At 43.2% G+C, this 24216-nt stretch overlaps 1 protein-coding gene across 2 annotated transcripts; it reads left to right on the top strand.

Annotated features, from left to right (window-relative positions):
* The first annotated feature begins 5012 nt into the window (after positions 1 to 5012).
* spata4 (spermatogenesis associated 4) lies at positions 5013 to 22796 on the top strand. Of its 2 annotated transcripts, XM_041186699.1 has the most exons (6): positions 5013 to 5196; positions 11451 to 11580; positions 14263 to 14381; positions 17889 to 18109; positions 21510 to 21623; positions 22478 to 22796. In XM_041186699.1, exons 1-6 carry the CDS (start codon positions 5033 to 5035, stop codon positions 22600 to 22602), a joined length of 873 nt encoding a protein of 290 aa, XP_041042633.1. In that variant the 5' UTR covers positions 5013 to 5032; the 3' UTR covers positions 22603 to 22796. The 2 variants fall into 2 exon arrangements, with proteins under 2 accessions (XP_041042633.1, XP_041042635.1); XM_041186701.1 differs by lacking the exon at positions 21510 to 21623.
* The last annotated feature ends 1420 nt before the right edge of the window (positions 22797 to 24216 follow it).

Below are 24216 nucleotides of genomic sequence, written 5' to 3' on the forward strand. Positions count from 1 at the left end.
TCGATGAACAATAATACCAGGTGGGGTTTCCCACAGTCTCATCAGTTTCTCAGTAGGTGTGTTAGGTTAAAATTGACTCCTTATATCGCAGAAGGTTAAGTTATAAAGGAAGAGTGCTCAACATGGACATCTCAGTCAGTGAAGAGGTGAAGGAGTAACAGAAGATAAATAGCAAGGAATGGGTTAACTGGGAACATTTCTTCAAATAAGATAATAATGGGATACAGTTCATAACATAGAAATGTAAATCTAAGAACTTTTGGAGTTTAGGACAAATTTGGGAGGTGGTTCTTCAGAAGGCAAGTGATCAACACATGGGATGGACTCCTGGGCAGGGTAGCGAAAATAAAAACCCTGGAATTGTTTAAGAAACAGCTGAATGTTGTAGTTGAAGACTATGGGCAGGTTTTTCAGGTAGCGGGGTTCCTGCCTGCCACTGAAAAAGTCAGCGGGGAACGCAACCCCAACGATGTTGGTGACCCTGCAGCCATTTAATGTTCCACAGGCTGCTAATTGACTGGAAACCTGACTTCTGCCTCACGCAGGTGGAAGATCCGCCTCAGAGAGAGCTGCTGGCTGTCTGATTGGCTGGCAGTTTTGTAGTCCCAGCAGCGCCACCAGGAGCGGTGACCAGTGCTGGGATTACCAGGCAGTCTCCAGATTTTAAGTGCCAGGAAACCAGAAGCAAAGTAAGTATGGGATGGTTGTGTGTGGGAGGCAGTCTTGCGGCATGGGCAGGGGGCTGGGCCCCAGGAAATGGCGGGGTGGGGATGGTGGATACTGTGTTGGAAAGTCTGCGGAAGGGGCGGACACCTGGGTGGGATTGGGGTGGGGGGAAAACCTTGGAGGGGGGCCCCCTGAACAGAAAAGAGAGCCAGTGATGGTGGTCTGAGGCCCAAGAGGCTTACCTGTCATGTTTCCTCCCTCCCTCTCCCCCCGCCCTGTCCCTGAGCTGCTGCCAGTCTGAAAATTGCAACCAAGTAGGAAGCAGCCCTTAAATGCCTAATAATTGGCCTCCTGTAAAATTTCTGACCACTTGGGGGTGGATGGATAGGCGGTGGGAGGGCCACCTGGCAAATTTTACATGCCCTCCCCCCACCTCATCTCATCTGCCACCAGTGGGGTGGGGGAGGGCGGAATGGTAAAATTGTGCTCTGTTTCCTTTTTCTGGGTGAGTGATCTAGGTTGAGCTGAATGGTTTTTTTCATCCATTTCAATCTTGTGGTCTTGTGAATAAATTGGTCATTTACTGTGACACGTAGCAGGATCAAATGATGAGTCCAGTCAGCCAGCCTCACCCACGCCACCCTGGTATCAATTACATTTTTGTCTAACTGAAATGTTCTTCATATGTTGTGCAGTGTTCAGTGTGGGAAACAGCCTGCTGCTTTCTAACTGCTCAGTGGGAGATGTAAAGGAAAGATGTAAAGGGGCATAGTTGAGTGGTCAAGGATAGCCGGGTGTCCGCTGGGAGGTAGTTGGGAGGTCAGCGGGGAGTTGGTTGTTGATTGGGAGAGTTCAGTTGTAGAATTATTTAGGTGTTAGACTAGCTTTTAATCTGTCCAGATTTCCTGAGTAACTACACAGTTAACTCCTGCGGATCTGTCCAAAGTCTCCAACTTTGCCTCAAAGTCACAGACATTTGCGAAGGGGAATGGCCCATCAGAAGTTTAAACTTCCCAGACAATTCTCACATAGATCTGCATCTCAGGACTTCCACGGGAGACCAGAAGATTTGGACCACTATTGCAACTCCAGAGAAAGAGGTCACCCATAATGTTTCAATGCACTGCTAGTGCATCAGTGTAAAACTCGTGCATTTATCTCAACATTTATGGCCTGATCAATTATACTGCACTATATATCACTGGAAATTAGGTGAAGTAAAAAACATTATAGCCTTGAAATTACTCTTGGCAGTACACTGAACACATTTGTGGTTTATTCCTCTCTATTTTAAGACAGACATTTATGTTATAAGGGTTAAGATCTCTGGCAAAATAATGTACCATGAAATGTCATAATTGATCATTCAGCTTCCATCAGCATCAATAGTAATTACTAAGCATGTATAATATCAAATATAAAATTAACTGAAGGGAAGCACTTGCTAGGAGTGAACTGTTGTTGCTATATTTCGTGCGAATGACAACCTCTGCTCAGTATCCAAATGCTGTGGGTTCAAGCCCCACTCCAGAGACTTGAGCACACAGTCCAGACTGACATTTCAATGCAGTCCTGACTGATGGCTGTACTGTTAGTGGTGCTGTCCTTCAAATGAAATATTAAGCAGATGCCATGTATGCTTCTTCAGGTGGATGGAAATGATCCCAATGGCAACATTTGAAACTGAACAGGGCTGATGTTGCGGCTAAACGTTTACCTTCAGCCAACACTGCCAAAGACAGATTGATTGGTCATTCATCTGACACTGACAAGCTAGCAAAGAATCAAAGCAAAATTGGGCTAAAATAAAATCCCAGAAGGCTATTCTGTTGGCCGGATTGTCTCAGTGGCACATAGGCATCTTTCCACTGTACATTTTCCCTTGCTTCTTCTAATCCTTTGAAAAGATGCATGTTAGTGGCTGGCTTTGATGGATCCTCTGAACTTTCCTCACTTTCAGTGTGCAAGCCTTGTCTTTGCTCATTTTCTTAGTGGAAATAAGGGTGAGTTCAAGCATACAGTCAGGGCAATAAATGTGGACACGAACAAAAGCAAAAGTAGCTGGAAAAAGTCAGCAGGTCTGACAGCATCTGCGGAGAGGAACACAGTTAACATTTCTAGTCCGTATGACTCTTCATCAGAACTAAGAAATATAGAAATGAGCTGAAATATAAGCTGGTTGAGGGGGGTGGGACAGGTAGAGCTGGATAGAGGGCTAGTGATAGATGGAGGCAAAGAAGAGATTGCCAAAGATGTCATAGACAAAAGGAAAAAGGGTTGTTGACATTGGTAATATTAGGACACAAACCCATTTACTATCATCGTATGGGCATTCCCGCAAAATTTGGGACAACTGACATCCCTTGGACACAAAAACCATATTTAAACATAAGGGTTATCATTCATTTGAAACTGAGAACCTTTCTGTTGTCCAGTATTGCCCCTGAGAATTGAGAAATGCTGCTAGTCTTGGGAAAAACATGTGGAAATGTTCCAACCACGTTTAGAATCATAGAAAGTTTACGGCATAGAAAGAGGCCGCTTGGACCATTTTGTCTCCGTTGGCAGAAAAACGGGCCAACTAGCCCAATCCTACTTTCTAGCATTTGGTCCGCAGCCCTGCAAGTAATGGCACTTGAGGTGCATATCCAGAAATCTTTTAAATGAGTTGAGGGTTTCTGCCTCAGCTGCCTTTTCAGGCAGTGAGTTCCAGACCCCCATAATCCCCTGGGTGAAAATGTTTTTCCTCACCTCCCCTCTAATCTTTCTACCAATCACTTTAATTCTATATTTATTTACACACCGGGACCTGTCCTTTGCAGACAGAAGGTGCATGTCCACGCATTGCGCCTTTTTCAGTTAAATAAAATCTTGGGGGAACAGCCATTCCCTGGTTCATTCCCCGTGGCAATGCTTGACCAGAGTTGACCTGCCTGGTTTGAATTTAAACAAAAGCTTAGCAGTTAACTGTTCTCTGGTGGATTTTCCATGGCAATGCCTACAGTAGTTAGAATCCACTTGCCCACCAGCACTATCATCTCATGCAGTATAAATTGTTGTTCCATTTAAAATTGGTATCCTTGCCTCTCTGTCCTTATGAGTACAAGATGAAAGCTTGGTCAGCATGACTCTTTTTTTCAGCAATACTTGGCCAGTTCTGAAGAAGAAATATTGGAATCAAAACTTTAAAGCTGTTTCTCTCTCCACAGATATTTCCAGACCTGATGAGATTTTCCAAACTTCCCGTTTTTTACTTCAGATTTTCAGCATCCTCAGTATTTTGCTTTTATTATTATGCTAAACAAAAACAGAATTACCTGGAAAAACTCAGCAGGTCTGGCAGCATCGGCAGAGAAGAAAAGAGCTGACGTTTCGAGTCCTCATGACCCTTCGACAGAACTTGAGTTCGAGTCCAAGAAAGAGTTGAAATATAAGCTGGTTTAAGGTGTGTGTGTGGGGGGCGGAGAGATAGAAAGAGAGAGAGGTGGAGGGGGGGGGTGTGGTTATAGGGACAAACAAGCAGTGATAGAAGCAGATCATCAAAAGATGTCAACGACAATAGTACAATAGAACACATAGGTGTTAAAGTTAAAGTTGGTGATATTATCTAAACGAATGTGCTAATTAAGAATGGATGGTAGGGCACTCAAGGTATAGCTCTAGTGGGGTTTTTTTTTTAATTTTTTTTTAAATAATGGAAATAGGTGGGAAAAGGAAAATCTTTATAATTTATTGGAAAAAAAGGAAGGGGGAAACAGAAAGGGGGTGGGGATGGGGGAGGGAGCTCAAGACCTAAAGTTGTTGAATTCAGTATTCAGTCCGGAAGGCTGTAAAGTCCCTAGTCGGAAGATGAGGTGTTGTTCCTCCAGTTTGCGTTGGGCTTCACTGGAACAATGCAGCAAGCCAAGGACAGACATGTGGGCAAGAGAGCAGGGTGGAGTGTTAAAATGGCAAGAACAGGGAGGTTTGGGTCATTCTTGCGGACAGACCGCAGGTGTTCTGCAAAGCGGTCGCCCAGTTTACGTTTGGTCTCTCCAATGTAGAGGAGACCATTATGCTGTTGGGCTTCCCATCCCTCAGTGACTCCACCCCTTTCACCCCGGAACTGTCAATCAACGGCCCTGACGACACCGCCTAAGCGTCAGGGGGCGGGGCTGGGGTCGCCCACGGGGACACCAGACCCTGCCCCGGTCACCATAGAGACACCAGGCCGCGCCCCAGTCCCGAGGTGACTTTGGGCCACGCCCCCGGTCACCTTGGAGACGCCTTACCCTGCCCCCGGTCCCCAGGAGATATCCGGCCCCCCCCCCCCCCCCCCGTCACCATGGAGACTCACAGCTCCGACTCCGCGCTCTCCCATTCCGGGATGTTCGCGCTCCCCCCGCTGCCCTCCAACACCTCTCAGTGCTGGGTCCCCAACGAAACGCAAACCGTATTCGCTCCGGTTCCGGCGAGAGCTGGACTCGCCCGGGAGGTCATCAAGTGGCTGCAGAGCCTGGACCTGCGATTCCCCTTCAAAAACGTCAAGAAGTGAGTGCGGGGCCGGAGAGGCTAGGGGAGGGGAGGAAGAGGAGGAGGAGGAAGGGGCATGGTTGGTAGTAAATAGTGAAGAGAGTGGGTAACTGTAGAGGGGAGGGAGAGGGTAACTATAGGGGAGAGGGTAACTATAAGGGAGGGGGTAACTATAGAGGGGGAGATGAGTAACTATAGAGGGGAGGGGAGAATAACTGTAGAAGGGGGAGTGGGGGTAACTGTAGAAGGGAGGGATGGGTAACTATAGGGGAGAGGGTATCTAGAGAGGGGGAGATGAGTAACTATAGAGGGCAGAGAGGAGGTAACTGTAGAGGGGAGGGGGGAATAACTAGAAGGGGGAGTGGGGGTAACTATAGTGGGTGAGGGATTAACTATCATGAGGGTGTAACAAAAGAGAGGGTTAACTATAGAGGTAAGAGCAAGTAAATGTGGGGAGAAGGTTGTCACTGTTGGGGGGGGTGAATAGCTGTTACTGTGACAGGTGTAACAGGTACTTCAGGTAAATATTGACAGTTTAAAAATGGATTTTGCCAGATCATGTCTGACATGAGTGTTTTTCTCACACTTTGGAATAAAATTATGTTCCCTACTCATTATTTTAATATAACTTGCAGAGACCTGCAAAACATTTGCGGTCAAATTAATATCTTTATTGCAATAGGATTGCTTTAAATTCAGGATTTCTCATTCTGTCACCAAAGACTTTAACAGAATTAAAACTTCTCACTCTGAAAAAAGCAACATAAAACTCTCCATGTGTGAAAGCAGTTCTGGGAATATAAATACAACATTTGCCAAGAGTCTGGCCTTGTGATTTGTTTATAGTCATAGAATTTGTAAGTATAATTGGGAGCTTTTTCCTGAGTTGAAAAGGAAAGTTTACATCTGAAGGGCTTAATATTACTCAATGAATAAACACACCATTTCCTTGAAACCTGTCTGTTATAATTTCAGCATCTTCGAACTGCTTCTTGACTACCAGTCTTTTTCCATGACAAAGTCCTTGTTTAGGATTCAAGTTTTGTTGCAACATTATAACTTCTCCTTTCTTGAGTCTAAGATTGTACAGTGGCGGGCCTGTTGGAGTTAGACTGAAACTCTGGAGGGTATAGACTGTTATCGTTTTCATCTATAGAATCAACACTGATGTATTCTTTTAATTTGCCTGACAACTTTTTGAAAAATTTTCTTTCGAATCTGGTGAATTTTCATATTTAGCACAAAGAATACCTTTATTGTATCAAATAAATGCCCCTGTCCATTTTGCCACACTTAACCAATTCAATTATAATTGCCTCTGAGCCACTATGTTTAAGTGCCACTCCAGGACTTGAGTACAAGAATCAAAGTTGACACTCAAATGCGGTACTGAGAGAGTGTTGCATTGTAGGAGGTGCCATCTTTCGGATGAGACGTTAAAGCAGGATGAGAAATTACTGCTGTCTAGTGGATTTCTGACTTTTGAATTTCGGAATTACGCCGTTCTAAATATGTCTCCGACTTCTGACTCCTCCGTAGTCCAAACGTGGCTGAACAATTTAAAGCGCGTCAGTGAGACTGGGAAAATAATACAGCATTGTGATTGGAGGAACTGTAAGTGTGGGAGCTGCTCCTCCAATCACAGATTCTGTCTCTCCCATGCTCACTGCTGTAGCTCCTCCAGTTGCAGGTTCCCTCCCTCCTGCTCCTGCTGCTCCTCCAGAGACTGAATCTATGATTGGAGGAGCAGCAATGGCTGGAGTGAGGGAACCTGTGATTGGAGGCCGAGGTGCAGTTATTCTGTCAAGTTCTGTTGCTGCCAGGCAGGAGATTATCGGTTGCACCATCCAATCTCAATCAGTCCGACCCTTTCAACATCCTCCATAATGCTGGAGACAAGGAACTGAATAAGAAAAAAAGAGGGGGCTGGGAGGGGGTTGCCTCTGGCAGTTCCTCAGCCACTGCCGCCTCCAACACATCAAAAGCTAGGAGGAGAGTGTCTTAGAAAGCCCCAAGAATCCCCACCAGGAACAAGACCTGGAGGAACTGCCTGTACCGCAAATGTCTTCATGGGCAGCAGCCATTGGAGAGAATACTGTCCCTGACCTGTGGCACTGCAGCACTGGGCAGGGGAGAGCTTTATAAAAACCCCAGCTATTGTTTAAAATACCACCTGACGGGTGAGTGTGCAAACCCCGAGTTGTGAAGAGGAGCAGACAGGCGGGGGACTGATTTATAAAAAAAAAATCATTTAAGCGATATGAGCTTCACTCGCTAGGCCAGCACTTATTGACCTTGAGAAGGTTGTGCTGAGCTGCCTTCTTAAACTACTGTAGCACATGTGGTGTAGGTACACCCACAGTGCTGTTAGGAAGTGGGCTGCGGGATTTTGACCCAGCAACAGTGAAGGAATGGTGATATATTTCCAAGTCAAGATGGTGAGTGGTTTGGAGAGGAACTTCCAGGTGGTGGCGTTCCCATCTATCTGCTGCCCTTGTCCTTCTAGATGATAGTGGCCATGGGTTTGGAAGGTACTGTCTAAGGAGCCATGGTGAGCTTCTGCAGTGCATCTTGTAGATGTACACATTGTTGCAACTGTGCATTTGTGGTGGAGGGAGAGAATGTTTCTGGATAGGGTGCCAATCAAGCGGGTGCTTTGTCCTGGATGGTGTCATGCTTCTTGAGTATTGTTGGAGCTGCACTCATCCAGGCAAGGGAGAGTATTCCATCACACTCCTGATTTGTGCTTTGCAGATAGTGGACAGGCTTTGGGGAGTCAGGAGGTGAGTTACTCGCCAATGGATTCCTAGCCTCTGACCTGCTCTTGTAGCCACAGTATTTATGTCTAGTCCAGATCAGTTTCTGGTCAGTGGTAGCCCTCAGGATGTTGATAGTGGGGGATTCAATGATGGTAATGCCATTGAACATCAAGAGCAATGGTTGGATTCTCTCGTGTTAGAGATGGTCATTGCCTGGCATTTGTGTGATGTGAATGTTACTTGGCAGCCCAAGCCTGGATGTTGTCCAGGTGTTGCTACATTTGGACATGGACTCTGAGGAGTCGTAAATGGTGCTGAACATTGTGCAATCATCAGCGAACATCCCCACTGCTGACCTTATGATGCAGGGAAGGTCATTGATGAAGCAGCTGAGGAACTCCTGCAGTGATGTCCTGGAGCTGAGATGAGTGACCTCCAACAACCATAACCATTTTCCCTTGTGCTAGGTATGACTCCAACCAGCAGAGAATTTTTCCCTGATTCCCATTGACTCCAGTTTTGCTAGGGCTCCTTGATGCCACGCTTGGTCAAATGCAGCTCCAACTGTTTTCAAAGGTGTCTTGGTCAAATCAATGAGTGTGAATGCAGCTCAGTGTTTAATTTCAATAGAACAAGAATCAACAAGAATACATGATATGTGTAAAATGCAGAGCTCAGTGATAGCCCACAAACTGGATTAGGGCTGGAGGTCTGTACCGGGCTGGGGTGACTCTGCACCTGGATGGGTTAGGCGCCTGTACTGGGCGAGGATGTGGGTCGTTTCCAGGCTGGTTGTTGCTCTGGATGTGCAAGGCCCTCTGCGTTTGAGAGTGGGAACCTGGCTCGGGATTGTAATAGCAACACCTGGGGATCTTTTTCATGGTTTAAGGGAATCCTGTGCACAATCGCTGGAGCATGGGAATATGATTGGCCTAGTGATATTTAAAATTATATGTGAGGGATGATATAATATTCTATTAAATCTTAAGGTTCTGATGGGGCTTAACAGGATCAATTCTGTGAGGATGTTTCCCATTGTGGGAAACGTAGAACTCAGGCTCAAAATGAGGTCTGCCATTTAAAATGGAAATGAGGAGGGATTTCTTCTCTGAGGGTCGTTGGTTTTTAAAACTATCTTCCATAGATAGAGTAGAGGCTGGGTCAATGAATATATTCAATGCTTGCTTAGATTTTTGACCCTCAAGGCACTCGAGGGTTATGGAGGGCAGGAAAGTGGGGTTAAGGCCACAATCGGATCAGCCACGATCTTGTTGAATGTTGGAGCAGGCTTGATGGGCTGAGTGGCTTACTCCTGCTCCTATTTCTTACAATCCTCTTGGGGACTATGGCTACCCTCATCGCCTGATTTTACAACAAACCGACATTTAAATGTGTTGATTCTTGGCTGCAGCATAGTTCCACTGATCAGTCAAGGTCAGTCAATTCGACAACGATAAGCAATTGCATATGGAAACTTCCTGAATTGTGAGGCTAGTGGATAGGTTACTAGACCTTCAGGATCTTGACTGCTACTTTTAAGTAAATAAGCAGTAAGAGAAGGTAAACAAAGGGAAAACTAATGTTTCTACCCACTTGAAGTCTAATAATTTCACCCATTTGAAGTGGCCTAGAAGTATTTGCATTTTGCCACACATCATAAAATGTGTTATAAGTTTCTGGCCTCTCACACAGCAATAACTTTGCTGCTTTGTGCTATAATGTGTACATGATTCTCGTCACAAAATATCTTCAGACTTTTTGTCTTCTGCCACTCTTTCCCTGAGTGGATGAATGCATGGACAGATGTAAAAGATCCCATGACACTATTTGGAAGAAAAACAGGGAAGTTATCCCCAGTATCCTGGTTAATATTTATCCCTCAATCAACTTCACAGAAGCAGATTATCTGGTCATTATGACATTGCTGTTTGTGGGAGTTTGTTGAATGCAAATAGGCTGCCACATTTCCTACATTACAACAGTGACTACACTTAAAAAATAGTACTTCATTGGCAATAAAGTGCTTTGAGATGTCTGGTGTTCATGAAGAGCATTATATAAATGCAATTCCTTTTTCTTTATCTCATTCAACCATCCATGCTATCCCCATTTGATCCTTCTTATGACATCCCTCTCATGCCATCCCCCCCATGCTCTTGCTCTCCTCATCCCTCCCATCAATTCCAACCCATCCCCCATTGAAACAATCTCTCCTGACAGGGTTTTTTTGTGCTCTCTTTGCCTTCTGCTGTTTTTTGTTCTCCACCAACCCATCACCATTGCCACCAAATTTTGACAGCATCTTGAGTGTCACACGGTCCAGCCCACGCACGCTTCAGGACCAGGCATAACCCATCAAATAAACCCACCAATAGACAGTCTCCTTAAATTTATCAACCATAACCTTCTGGACTGACAGAAACTGAATATTATTAAATTAATATAAATAGACTCCTGTTAACATGTACTCAGTCAGATACTTAGTTCTTTATCTAAGCTACCTCCTACAAAGATTTCATTAATAACCTGTTTAGTGGAGCCAACAACTAATATCTTTAGTATTCATTCTGTGCTAAATGATCCTGGGGATTTGTATTCAACTGTTGTAAAGGCTGTTGCTACAACAAAGGATTATAGTTTCCAAGTGTAGTTATTTGTCTTTAAATCATCATAACAGAAGTTTTATATATGCTGTTGTGTTGGAAATGTCTATCCCAGATGAGATACAGAAGCTAGTGTAAACAGAGCAGCAAGAAATGCTATTAAGTGTTGAGGATGAAATCACTGTGCATTTACCCTGACAGTTACATTTTACAAATAAAGTTTGCATTGCTGTCTGTAGCCTGTCCTGTGACTGTACTATTGGAATTCTTTTTCCATTCATTCTCTGGTTGTGGCTGCCACTGGCAAGGTCAACATATGTTGCACGTCTCTAGTTGCCTTTTGAGATGTTGGTGATGGACTGCCTTCGTGAACTGCCGCCTCTGGTGAAGGTGCTCCCACAGTGAAGTTAAGCAGAAAATTCTGAGAATTTGGTCCAACAACGATGAAGAAATGGTGATATATGCCCAAGTCGGGATGATGTGTGATTTGGAGATGATGCTGTTCCCTTGCTCCTTGCTGTCCTTGTTCTTCAAGATGGTGGAGGTCGTGAGTTTTGGAGATGCTGTCAAAGAAGACTTGCTCAGCTCTGCAGCGCATCTCAGTGATGAGAAGATGGAATTGAAAGTCTAGTAGTAGAATTATTCCTCGGTTTATGTTAATACGCTTTGCTGCTTGCAATGGCTTCAGTACATATAGGCTGGAATTTTCTGCATCTGCACTCTGTAGTTGTCAGTCCATTAGGTGAATGTGCAAAAGGTCACAGCCTGGGGGAAACACAGCAATTGAGAACCCATCACAAACGTAATAGGAGCCTGCACTTGCTGACAACATTGTTCCATAATTATGCAAAAAATGTTCTCCCCAATGGTTAATCTTGTCGAATATTGCCTTGTCCGTTGTATTTCACAGAGCCTTTTGTAATGGTTATCTTGTGGCTGAAATCTTCTCCTGGTACTATCCTCAAGATGTTGATATCAAAGTTTTTAACAATGGAGTCTCATTCCCTTCCAAACTGAAGAACTGGTCACAACTGGAGCACGTGAGTAAACACTCTTGAGAGTTTGTTTTAAGTGAATCTGCATCAGATTAAATAATTCCCCGTGTGTGTTCATTTGCATTCCTTTTGCACAGTTAATGCAGGGAGTGTATTATGTAGTCTTACAACCTGCCTTGGGTAGCACTTAGATAAATACTTCCCAACCCCATAAACTTGCTCACAACAGCAACAGTTGCACCTAAATTGAGATACAGTTTAAAAAAAAAACTGGTTTTGAAGGTAAAACAATTTGGTACAAAATATTTTCAGGTGCAGGCTACAATCAGTGGTCTTTAGTTAAAGACACCTACAAGTGAAATAGCCAAGTGGTTATGGTACTGGGTTTGTAACCTTAAGATCAAGAGTTCAAATCTCACAATGGCAAACTATGAAACAATGTCACTTCATCTGAATAGGAACAGATGGAAACGGGTTTGTACTCGAAAGAGTTACAATAAAACTATAGGGCTTGGCCTAAATAGCCAAGTGGTTATGGTACTGGGTTTGTAACCCCAAGATCAAGAGTTCAAATCTCACAATGGCAAACTATGAAACAATGTAACTTCATCTGAAACAGATGGAAACAGGTTTACTCAAAAGAGTATCAAGAGTTCAAATCTCACAATGGCAAGCTATGAAACAATGTAACTTCATCTGAATAGGAACAGATGGAAACGTGTTTGTACTTGAAAGAGTTACAAGTGAAATCTTTAGAACTTTAATGTCCAGACCCTTTAAGCAGAACCTGTTTTTAACTGGATTGTATTTTATCCCCAAAACTGCCTTTGTTAATCTTTTATAAATCCAGTCTCCAAGCAGCGAGACTGTTTTACCATGTATTTAAATACAGAATACAGTATCTCTACAGTGCAGAAGGAGGGCATTTGGCCCATAGAGATATTTTTAAAATTTGAAATAACATGATTTAGACATACCTGTTAAAATAGATCCTTTTACTCCCAAACATTAAGAGTAATATATGTATAAAATGTTTGGTGAGAAGAATACAGAACACGGAAGCAAGCTACCCTGATAGAATGAGACCACACCACTGAGGCATGAGAGCAGGAGCATTCAGATGACTGACAGTGCAAACTGGTGCTTGACGAACCTCAGAATCACAAAATTTTAATGGCACAGAAGGCCCATCATGTCTGCACCGGCTCTCCAAATGAGCATTATGACCTGGTGCCATTGCCGTGCCTTTTCCCAGAAGCCTTGAACATTTTTTCTATTCAAATAATCATCTAATGCCCTCTTGAATGCCTCGATTGAACCTGCCTCCACCACATTTCCAGGCAGTGCATTCCAGACCCGAGCCACTCGTTGTGTGAAAAAGTTTTTTCTCAAGTCACCTTTGCTTCTTTGCAAATCATTTTAGATCTGGGCCCTCTCGTTCTTGTTCTTGCACCCTCTCATTTTATTTGAATTTTTTGATGAAGTAACGGAGAAGGTTGATTACAGGAATGTGGCGGATGTTGTTCAGCTGGATTTTAAGAAAGTGCTTGACTAGGTACCACATAAAAGTCTGGCTAACAAAATTGTGGCTCATGGAATAGGAGGGCCATTGTGCAATTGGATTTTGGAAATGGCTAAAGGATAGAAAGCAGTGAATCATGGTAGATAGCTGTTTTTCGGACTGGAGGATGGTAGACAGTGGTGTTTGCCAAGGATCCTTTGCTTTTTTTTTGCTATATGTAAATGACTTGAATCTTGAAATACGGAGCAAAATTTGGTGATGATACCAAATTTGGAGGAGTGGCAAATAGTGAGGGTGATGCAAATTTCCTGCAACAGGGGCTAGCAGAACGGACAGACAAGTAGCAGATGGAACTTAATACAGAGAAGTGTGAGGTGATGCATTTTGGCAGAAGGAATGGGAAGAGGCAGTATAAACTTAGTGGCACAGTTCTAGAAAATATGCAGGAACATAGGGACCTGAGGGTGTATTGATGTCGTGGCCAGACATATTGAGAGAGTGGTTAGTAAAGCATATGGGACCTTGGACTTCATAAGTAGAGGACTGAGTAGAAAAACAAGAAAGTCATGCTGAACCTATATAAAGCTCCCTTTATGCCCCAACTCGAGTATTGTGTCCAGTTCTGGTGACCAGACTTTAGGCAGGATGAGAGGGCGCAGAAGAGATTTACCAGAATGGGTTCAGGGATGGTGGATTTTAGTAACAAGGTTAGGTTGGAGAAGCTGGGATTATTCTCCTTGGAGGAAAGGAAATTGAGAGGAGATTTGATAGGAGTGAACAATATTATGACAAGTTTGAATAAGGTAGACAAGGAAAAACTCTTGCCATTAGCTGTTGATACAAGGACTAGTGGCACAGATTTAAGATTTTGGGCAAGAGATGCAGGAGGAATGTGAGGAAGCATTTTGTTGCCCAGCAAGTGGTAATGACCTGGAACTCGCTGCCCATGAGGGTGGAAACAATCAATGATTTCAAAAGGAAATAGGATGAGCACTTGGAAAGAGATCATAGGCAACACAATAATGGACATCTGTCACAAAGAAAAATCCTTTCCAGATTGGGGGAACAACAATAATTAAATAATACAGATGACACTGTAGTTGACATAATAACCCTGATAGACACTTATACCTCGAGAACTGTGCAGCCTTTTGAAGCATGTGTTCTTAACAATTAATTCTTTTTGCTGTACTTTTCCTTCCAAGTTTTTTTTCAGGAAAAAGTTGAATATTCCCAAGGAACTAATTTATGCTACAATGCATTCAAAACCAGGGGGAGCAGAGTATTTGATACAACACATATACACCTTGCTGACAAATAGGCAGTAAGTATTTATATTCTACATTATAATATAACTTATTAAAGGCATGCAGTCATTACACTGGGGAAGCTCAAATATGGGATATTTTGTTGCTAATTACTCAGCCCATTGCTGACAGCACTGGCTGCATGCATAATGTCTGCAGGCTGGAGTGCATTGTTATTCATGAAAGTGTAATTTGTGTATTCTTTGGGGTTTATTGAGTAAGTATTGCCACATTGCTGTGAAAATGGGAACAGGAAGGTCCAGGCTCAACCTCTGTTCTCTGCTGAGCCCTGGCTAACTCATTGTTCTCTCGAACTATTCTAATTGGCTCAGCGAAGAACAGAGATTGAACATTTATTCCCCATCCCTAAATGTCCTTGAGAATTTGGTGGTGAGTCCCCGTGTTGATCATTGATTGTTTCCACCCTCATGGGCAGCGGGTTCCAGGTCATTACCTCTTGCTGGGCAACAAAATGCTTCCTCACATTCCTCCTGCATCTCTTGCCCAAAATCTTAAATCTGTGCCCCTAGTCCTTGTATCAACAGCTAAGGGAAGAGTTTTTCCTTGTCTACCTTATTCAAACTTGTCATAATATTGTTCACTCCTATCAAATCTCCTCTCAATTTCCTTCCATTCCATGTGGTACAGGCACATCCACAGTTGCTGCAGTCCATCTCCTAGATGATACACACTGCTGCCACTATGTATGGGTGATGGAGGGAGATAATGTTTAAGGTGGTGGATAAGGGACCAATCAAATGGGCTGCTTTGTCTTGGATTGTACAAATATGAATTAGGAGCAGGAGAAGGCCCCTCTAGCCTCCTCTGCCATTCAATAAGATCATGACGGATCTGAATGTAACCTCAACCCCACATTCATGCCTACCTTGATAACCTCAACCCCCTTGCTAATCAAGAATCTATCTAGCTCTGCCTTAAAAATATTCAAAGACTCTGCTTCCACTGCCTTTTGAAGAGGAGCATTCCAAAGACTCTCAACCCCCGAGAGAAAAAAATTCTCCTCATCTCTGTCTTAAATGAGCAAACCTTATTTTTAAACAGTGAACCCTAGTTCTAGATTCTCCCACAAGAAGAAACATCCTTTCCACATCCACCCTGTCAAGACCCCTCAGGATCATAAAGGTTTCAATTAAGTCACCTCTTACTCTTCTAAATTCCAGTGAATACAAGCCTAACCTGTCCAGCCTTTCCTCATAAGACAAACTGCCCATTCCTGGGGGAGAATTTTCTTCCCGTTGGTGGGGGTGGGGTGGGGGGGTGGGTTGGCGCTTAGCTGATCGGCACCCCTGATCGGCTGGGCGCTGGCATTTTATTGGGCAGACCAATTAAGGCCCACTCAGCATGCCACACGTCCGGAAGCATTGAGCACACACTGTGCAGGCGGATGGGGGGAGGGGGTTGCCTGAGTCGGAGAGTGTGCTCTTTCGAGCATGTGTATGAAAGAGCACAGAAATCTCCCTGAGGCACAGAGGTGCCTCAGGGAGATTACTTTCACTTACAAAACATTGAAGAAAGGTAAAAAAAAATTTTTGAAGATATGTCCCCCCATGTGAAACTGTCACATGAGCTGGGACATGTCCATTCATTTTATTAAATTTTTTCCAAACACTTAAAAAACGTTCATGAAACCTCATCCTGCTTGTCGATGAGGTTCCATGAAAAATGCGAAGGCCGCCTGGGCTCTTCGCCTGCCCGTCAACCTTAAGGTTGGACGGGCAGTTCAGCTAATTGCATTATTGGCTTTTTAAATGGTTTAATAGGCCTTTGACAGTGCGGTGGATGTGCAGCCGAGTCGGCTCCATGTTCGCCGAACTGAAAATCTAAATGACACGCGGTGACGTCAGGACGGACACCCAATGTCACCGTGCCTGATTTTACACCTCGGTGAGCAGGCCCTACCCCTATAAGATTCTGCCCCTGGTATTAGTCTAATAAACCTTCTCTGAACTGCTTTTAATGAATTTACATCTCTCTCTTTTCAAATTTCTTGAGCTTTGTTAGGGCTGCACTCTGAGTCAAGTGGGGAGTATTCCATCACATTCATGACTTGTCCCTTGTAGATGGTGGCAGGCTTTGGGGAGTCGGGAGCCGAGTTACTCGATGCAGAGTTCCCGGCCTCTTACCTGCCCTTGTAGCTACAGTATTTATATAGCTGGCCCAGTTAAGTTTCTGGTCAGTGGTAACCCCAGGATGTTCATAGTGGGGGATTGAGTGATGGTAATGCCATTGAATGGCAAGGGAAGGTCATTAGATTCTCTCTTGTCGGAGGTGGTCATTGCTTGGTACTAGTGTATTGCGAACGTTACTTGCCACTTATCAGCCCAAGCCTGAATGTTGTCCAGGTCTTGCTGCATTTGGACATGGACTGCTTCAGTATATGAGGAGTTGCGAATGGTGCTGAACATTGTGCAATCATCAGCGAAAATCCCCACTTCTGACTTTTTGATGGAGGGAAGTTCATTGAGGCCAATGGTTGGGCCTAGAACACTACCCTGAGGAACTCCTGCAGTGATGTCATGGGGCTGAGATGTGTGGCCTCCAACAATCACAACCGTCTTCCTTTGTGCTAGGTATAACTCTAATCAGTGGTGAGTTTTCTCCTGATTTCCATTGACTCCAGGTTTGCTAGGTCTCCTTGATGCCGCACTCGGTCAAATGCTGCCTTGATATCAAGGGCAGTCACTCTCACCTCACCTTTTAATTTCAGCCCTTTTGTTCATGTTTGGACCAAGACTGTAATGAGGTCAGGAGCCAAATGGCCCTGTCGGAGCCCAAACTGAGCATCGCTGAGCAGGTTATTTCTATGTAAGTGTTGCTTGACAGCACTGTCGATGACCCCTTCCATCACTTTGCTGATGAATGAGAGTAGACTGATGGTTGGATTGGACTTGTTCTGCTTTTTGTGGACAGGACATACCTGGTCAATTTTCCACATTGTCAGCTAGATGTCTGTAATTGTAACTTCTATGGTTTTCTTATAAAATTTGTTTTTGGTGTTTGAAAATGGAAAGGAAATATAGATTTGAGTAAGTTCCCAAGGAAGACCATTAAACTAAATAATAGAGAGGGTCTCAAGAAACACCGATTGACATGGTTCTGAAGAGGGATTTAAAGGACAGATTTCCTCTGCCTGCTGTACGATGATGACTTTGCATACATGACAGGAAGATTTCCTGTGTTCATTATGCCCAGTGAAATTACAAATTTATTCTAAAAGAAAACACTTGTAATCTTACTAGAAATGTCATTGATGAAATCTTCTGTGTGTGCACGTGCTGCTAGAGCAATCAGAATAAATATCCCTCCCCTCCTCCCAAATGGTGAGAGAGACAGGAAGGTGAGGTTGAAATAAAAGAAGCAGGTGCTTAGGGAGAAAACATAATTTTCCTATTTCTACCATTGATTAGGGTAAGAGCATGAAAAGGCCATTAGGGCCAAAAAGCACTTCATCACTTCCCTGCTATCTCACTGTGTCCTAATGACATAAGTTAATTTGCTTTTAGAGCAAAGCTCATCCTTGATGATGAACTGGACTTTAGGGACTACGGCTACCAGTTGAAGCTGCCTTTGATTGCCAGGGCAACTGCCGCCAATGCCATTCGAACCAACCTGAGATTAACTGAGCTGTTGGAAGACCCTGATATCTACACAATCAACCAGAGGGCTCTGGCGATTATCAACATGCACATGCAACATAGGCAACTAGCAAGACTGGAACATCCAAGTGAGTAAACAGACAAAACCCAAATATAATTGATTAAATGTATTCAAAATATTTAAAGCGGAATGTAGTCCAATGTGTAATAAATAACAGAATTTAATTTCCATACAGTTCATGTCTTAATCTGGCTTTCTATCAGTAACTATCTTAACTTGTTTCATGTGTTGCAATGCAGCATTGGGCTAATCTTGATTTGTTTTAGATTCCCTATCATACATCATTCAATTTGTCAGAAGTTGTTAGTTAGAGGGTATTAACGAATCAGAAATGATCAGTTAAGACAGAAATAAATAGGTACCAGGATAAAAATATAAGATGTATGGCACAGGAGGAGGCCATTTGGCTCATCCCCACCACCGTGCCCACCACCCCCCCCCACAAACCCCCGCCGCACCTCAAAGGAAAAAAAATACAATAATATTTTTGGGAGACACCCATAGCCAGAACTGTGTTGTCTCTTTCCTGATGCTTAACAATGAATACTTGCATTCAAATAGTGCCTTTAATGTCATAAAACATCCCAAGATGCATCACAGGAACATTATCAAACAAAAAAAATTACATAGAGCCAAAGAAGGAGATATCACAGTTTGGTTTTAAGGAGCATCTTAGAGGAGAAAAGAGATGTGGACTGGCGGAGAGGTTTGGGGGGTGTTTCTGGAGCACGGGCCAAGGAAACTTATAAACCTGCTCATATCTCTGATTTCAGATTTCCAACCTTTCCATCTTTTTTGTCTTCTTTCAGCAATTAGTCTTGGCTGACATCATTTTGCAATCTTCTGCAAATCAATTAATTACGTTCAGTCAAAGTGAAGTCTCAGGTTAAGTTCTTAACAGTATATTGATTACCTCTTACTACTAACGTGTCTACTAACAGCTAATGTGGTTCCACTATTTAAGAAGAGTTGTGGAGATAAGCCAGGGAACTACAGGCCAGTGAGTCTCACGTCAGTGGTAGCGAAACTATTGGAGCAAATTCTGAAGGAGAGAATCTATCTCCACCTGGAGAGACAAGGTTTGATCAGGGATAGTCAGTATGGCTTTGTCAGAGGGAGGCCATGCCTAACAAATTTGATTGAATTTTTTGAGGAGGTGACCAGGTGTGTAGATGAGGGTAGTGCAGTTGATGTAGTTTATATGGATTTCAGCAAAGCCTCTGACAAGGTCCCACATGGGAGACTTATAAAGAAGGCAAATGCACATGGGATACAGGGTAATTTGATAAGGTGGATTCAAAATTGGCTTAGCTGTAGAAGACAGAGGGTGATGACAGAAGGATGCTTTAGTGACTGGAAGCCAGTGTCCAGTGGCGTACCACAGGGATCTATGCTGGGTCTCCTATTATTCATCATTTATATAAACAACAGAGATACCCCGATGTGGAGGGTAGGATTAGTAAGTTTGCGGATGACACAAAGATTGGCCGGGTGGTTAATAGTGAGGTTGAGTGTCTTGGGCTACAGGAAGATATAGATGGGATGGTCAAATGGGCAGATAAGTGGCAGATGGAATTTAACCCTGAAAAGTGTGAGGTGATACACTTTGGAAGGAGTAATTTGACGAGGATGTATTCAGTGAACGGCATGACACTAGGAAGTCCTGAGGAATAAAGGGACCTTGGCGTGTGTGTCCATAGATCTCTGAAGGCAGAGGGGCATGTTAGTGGGGTGGTGAAAAAGGCATATGGGACACTTACCTTTATCAATCGAGGCATAGATTACAAAAGTAGGGAGGTCATGTTGGAGTTGTATAGAACCTTGGTGAGGCCACAGCTGGAGTACTGTGTGCAGTTCTGGTTGCCACATTATAGGAAGGATGTGATTGCACTGGAGGGGCTGCAGAGGAGATTCACCAGGATGTTGCCTGGGATGAAACATTTAAGTTATGAAGAGAGGTTGGATAGATTTGGGTTGTTTTCACTGAAGCAAAGAAGACTGATGGGCGACCTGATCGAGGTGTACAAGATTATTAGGGGCATGGACAGGGTGGATAGGGAGCAGCTGTTCCCCTTAGTTGAAGGGTCAGCCACGAGGGGACATAAGTTCAAGGTGAGGGGCAGGAGGTTTAGGGGGGATGTGAGGAAAAACGTTTTTACCCGGAGGATGGTGACGGTCTGGAATGCACTGCCTGGGAGGGTGGTGGAGGTGGGTTGCCTCACATCCTTTAAAAATTACCTGGATGAGCACTTGACACGTCATAAAATTCAAGGCTATGGGCCAAGTGCTGGTAAATGGGATTAGATAGGTAGGTCAGGTGTTTCTCATGTGTCGGTGCAGACTCGATGGGCTGAAGGGCCTCTTCTGCACTGTGTGATTCTGTGTCCATTGTTAAAACCACAATAGGAATATGTGGTTTGCCTTCAAACACAGAAGTACCATATGCAAGCTTTAGAAATCTTACATTAGCAGAAGAATGTTTAAAATGGTCACACGATATTCCTTTGCTGTTTTAGCAGAGATTTTACTCATTTAGAATTACTGGATCAATGCCAATTAATTACTAGCAGACACAAGAATTTAGTATGAGCATGCTAAATTTTTGTACAATACCATGTTCAATATAGGTTCTGGCCCTGTTTGAAGCATGCTGTCTTAAGTAAAAATTGTGGGTCATCTTTTTATGCTTGAACTAAATCTAGTTCAGCGCTATTTGTATATGGTTTTCAATGATAAAAGAAATCGTCAAATGTTTTTCCATGAAGAATACTTCCTGGTTCAGTCGAGATTTGGAGGTTAAGCCTGGTATTTAAAACCTCTCCAGGCCTTGACATATCTTAGTTATTTGCACAGGCCCCTTGCATAGCCTGATCCCATCTCTCGTTAAAATCAGAACCAATGTGAGAACATGGAGGTTTGCTGTGTGCTGATATACTGATAAGTTGGTCATTGTCACCCAGTATTGGATCAGCACAACTGGTTACTTTACTGGCTTGTGGATGTTTCACTGGATCTCATTTCCCAACAGTATCATCAGCTATACTCTTGAGATGTCACAACAGCAAGATCATTTTCTAGACTCAGCAACCTGACAGATGGACTGCAGTTGTTTTTTTATCTCTCTCGTCCTGTGCATTCCTATGTGTCTGTGTCATGAAATCTAGGCTCCAGAATCTGGAGGAATGTTGGGATTTTTTTTTCTTTTTCTAAATACATGTCACTTTGCACCAAACAAACCCTTCTGAAATTTAAGAAGCATTGCTTAATTTCCAATTTGGCAACAGATGGTAACTTCGGCCGCAATTTCCTTTCGGAGAAGGTTACCTTAATTTCCTTTGAAGTTTTTCTCCCAATAAAGGCATGTCTCATATGTCTGACGTGTCTCATATTTCTCAATGTTCTATAGCACGGATTACATGTATCTAGTGCATACTTTTATTGATTCTAAGCATCACTTTTTTTATAAGAGCGTTATAATTTGAAACCCACACTGGGTGAGCGAGCAACAAGACTTCCACTCCCTCAATATCAATATGAGTGCCTGTACCCTGACAGCAAAAGAACAGAGACAGCTGAATCAAGTAAGGTCAAACTCTCCTTCTATTTCTATCTCACTCTGAAAATCTTCTACTGCTTCCTTATGGCGCTAAAACTCCTTGCCTCGGTCTTTTGGTATTTTGGTTATTTTAAGCAGGTTCCTTGACTCCCTCCAGTTTTTCTCTTTTTGTTCTGAAGCCGTGGTCTCTTTCTGGGTGGTAGTGAAGCCAGCTCCCTGGTATTTCTGTTCGTCCTGAGTGAGCTGTGGGTGTTGTTGACCTGTTTGATTTTGAGGGCCATTCAAACCAAACCTGATCAAATGTCCCTTATAATCCAAACAGCCTATGCATTATAATTGCTTTTCCTGTTATGTCAGATAGCAGTTTGCAGAATATTCCGTGTGATTTATTTTGGCACCCACTAAGGTAAGGTTTCTTGCTGGGTCAGTGATATGTGTACCTTCACTAAGATATTTGTGGCCTGTCACTTTCTAAACACCTCTGATTCATCTTTCCTTTGTTCCACTTGTCATCCCCTTCCAGACTTTCTGAGGGCTAGTAAAGTTTAATTGAAGGGAATCCTAAATCAGGCAAAGATATATCCTAGAGGATTAGAGAAGATTCTGTAACCTGACATTAAAACAAAATGTTCATGTATGTGAGTTCGAATTCAACTCATTTCTTATATCTCTCCCTCAAAAAAGAACATCTCTCCCTTATAGTTTAAAATGTATTTTCTGATAAAGTGTTAATTGTGCGTCCTTAACCTCATACCATTAAGAGTTAGTGACCTATAATCTTAATTTCTAAATCCGGTTAAGCCTGTTTAATAACAAGTGTGTTATTATTTGGGGGTGGTACGTTATTTTTCCTATTTATTTCATTCGCTCTTGTTTCAGAATCCACCAGCTCAGAAATCCGGAGTAAGAGCAATGTTCACTTTAAGGAGATCAATGTGAAGCAGGTGGTTAGAGATTCACAGTTACTGTCTGCAAACCATCAAAGGTGCAACTTTGGACAGTAAAAAGGGTCTGAATGGAGTTAACGATGTTGATATTCAGTTCATCAATAAAACTGAACTGCAGCGTTTTTTTTAAAGATGTATGTTAAACAAATTACTATGGAATACCATTAACTATACGTTACTCAATTAAATTATGTCAACAATTTTCCGAAGCCTGACATGGCAGTATTACCAGCATTTCAGCCATTGCTAAAGCCAAGTCTTTTACTGTTATTTTAGAATAAATAAAATTCTTTACAGCATAATGGTGTCTGGCAATCTTTGTAAAAATGTATTTAAGTCCTTTCCCCGAACAGCTGGAGTTTTGTATATTTTGTCAACGTACCATCCACCTTCAGTACTTCACCCAAGATGGCAACCTTCATGCTTGAACCTAGATATCGTATATCGACCAGCCATTTAAGCATAGGGGTATGATCCTATCCTCATGATCCTTACCTCATTCAATAGCTATATATCCAATCCAGCACACGTTCCAACAAGGTCACAGTTTAGTGGTCGGTAGTCGTATGGCACTGAGTATTGTGCGTTCCGAGGCAGCCAGAGGGGTGGGCGTGCGGAGGAACAGAGCCCTAAGAAAAAGAATATTCTTTTTTCTGGAACTAACTTTATTTTGCTCTCGAGACCAGTGCAGATTTTGGGTCCACAGAGGATCCTAGTGCAAACCCACTTGGAATCATAGCCATTTATAGCACAGTAGGAGGCCATTCTTCCCATCAAGTCCATGTTGGCTGTTTATTGAGTAAACCAATCAGTCCCATTTCCTTGCTCCATTCCTGTAGCCTTGAAAGTTTATTTCCTTTAAGTGCCTAGCCAGTTTCCTTTTGAAATCATTGAGAGTTGCAGGCAATGAGTTCCAGGTCATATGGCTTGCTACATGAGAAAGTTGTTCCTCACATTTACCCCGTACTTCTTGCCCAAAACCTTAAATCTGTGTCCCCTAGTCTTTGTACCATCAGCTAATGCGAACAGTTTTTCCTTGTCTAACTTACCCAAACCTGTCATGATCTTGTACACTTCTATCAGATCTCCCCTCTATCTCCTTTGCTCCAAGGAGAACAACCTTATCTTTTCCAACCTAACCCTGTAGCTAAACCCCCCCCCCCCCCCCCCCGCCATCCCTGAAACCATTCTAGTAAATCTCCTCTCCATCCACACAAGGACCCTCACATCCTTCCTAAAGTAGGTCAAGCAGAACTGGATGCAATACTCCAGTTGTGGCCTAACCAGAGTTTTATAAAGATTCAGCATAACTTCCCTGCATGTGCACTCAATGCCTCAAAGTAGCCCAAAATCCCATATGCTTTGCTAAACACTTTCTCAATATAAAAACAGAAAATGCTGGAAAAATTCAGGTCTAGCAGCGTCTGTGGTGGGAGAAACAGAGTTGATGTCTCAAGTCTACTTTGACTCTTTGGAACTTTTATTTCAGATTTCCAGCAACTGCAGTATCCGGCTTCTGTTTCACTTTCTCCGTATGTCCTTCAATCAATGCACATGCATCCCCAGGTCCCTGCACACTCTTTAGAATGATGCCATTAAGTTTATATCGCCTCTTCCTATACCTCCTGCCCAAAATGTATCACCTACACTTCTCTGTATTAAATGCCATCT

The sequence above is a fragment of the Carcharodon carcharias genome, chromosome 4 (genome assembly GCF_017639515.1).
Source record: "Carcharodon carcharias isolate sCarCar2 chromosome 4, sCarCar2.pri, whole genome shotgun sequence".
NCBI classification, from domain to species: Eukaryota; Metazoa; Chordata; class Chondrichthyes; order Lamniformes; family Lamnidae; genus Carcharodon; species Carcharodon carcharias.

Bases quoted from the DNA above. Each gene is read 5' to 3' on its own strand.
- spata4 (XM_041186699.1), top strand. From the start codon at position 5,033: ATGTTCGCGCTCCCCCCGCTGCCCTCCAACACCTCTCAGTGCTGGGTC. The intron at 14,382-17,888 runs GTAAGTATTTAT...ATTTGCTTTTAG, and splicing joins ACCTTGCTGACAAATAGGCA to AGCAAAGCTCATCCTTGATG. The intron at 18,110-21,509 runs GTGAGTAAACAG...TTTTTTTATAAG, and splicing joins AGCAAGACTGGAACATCCAA to AGCGTTATAATTTGAAACCC.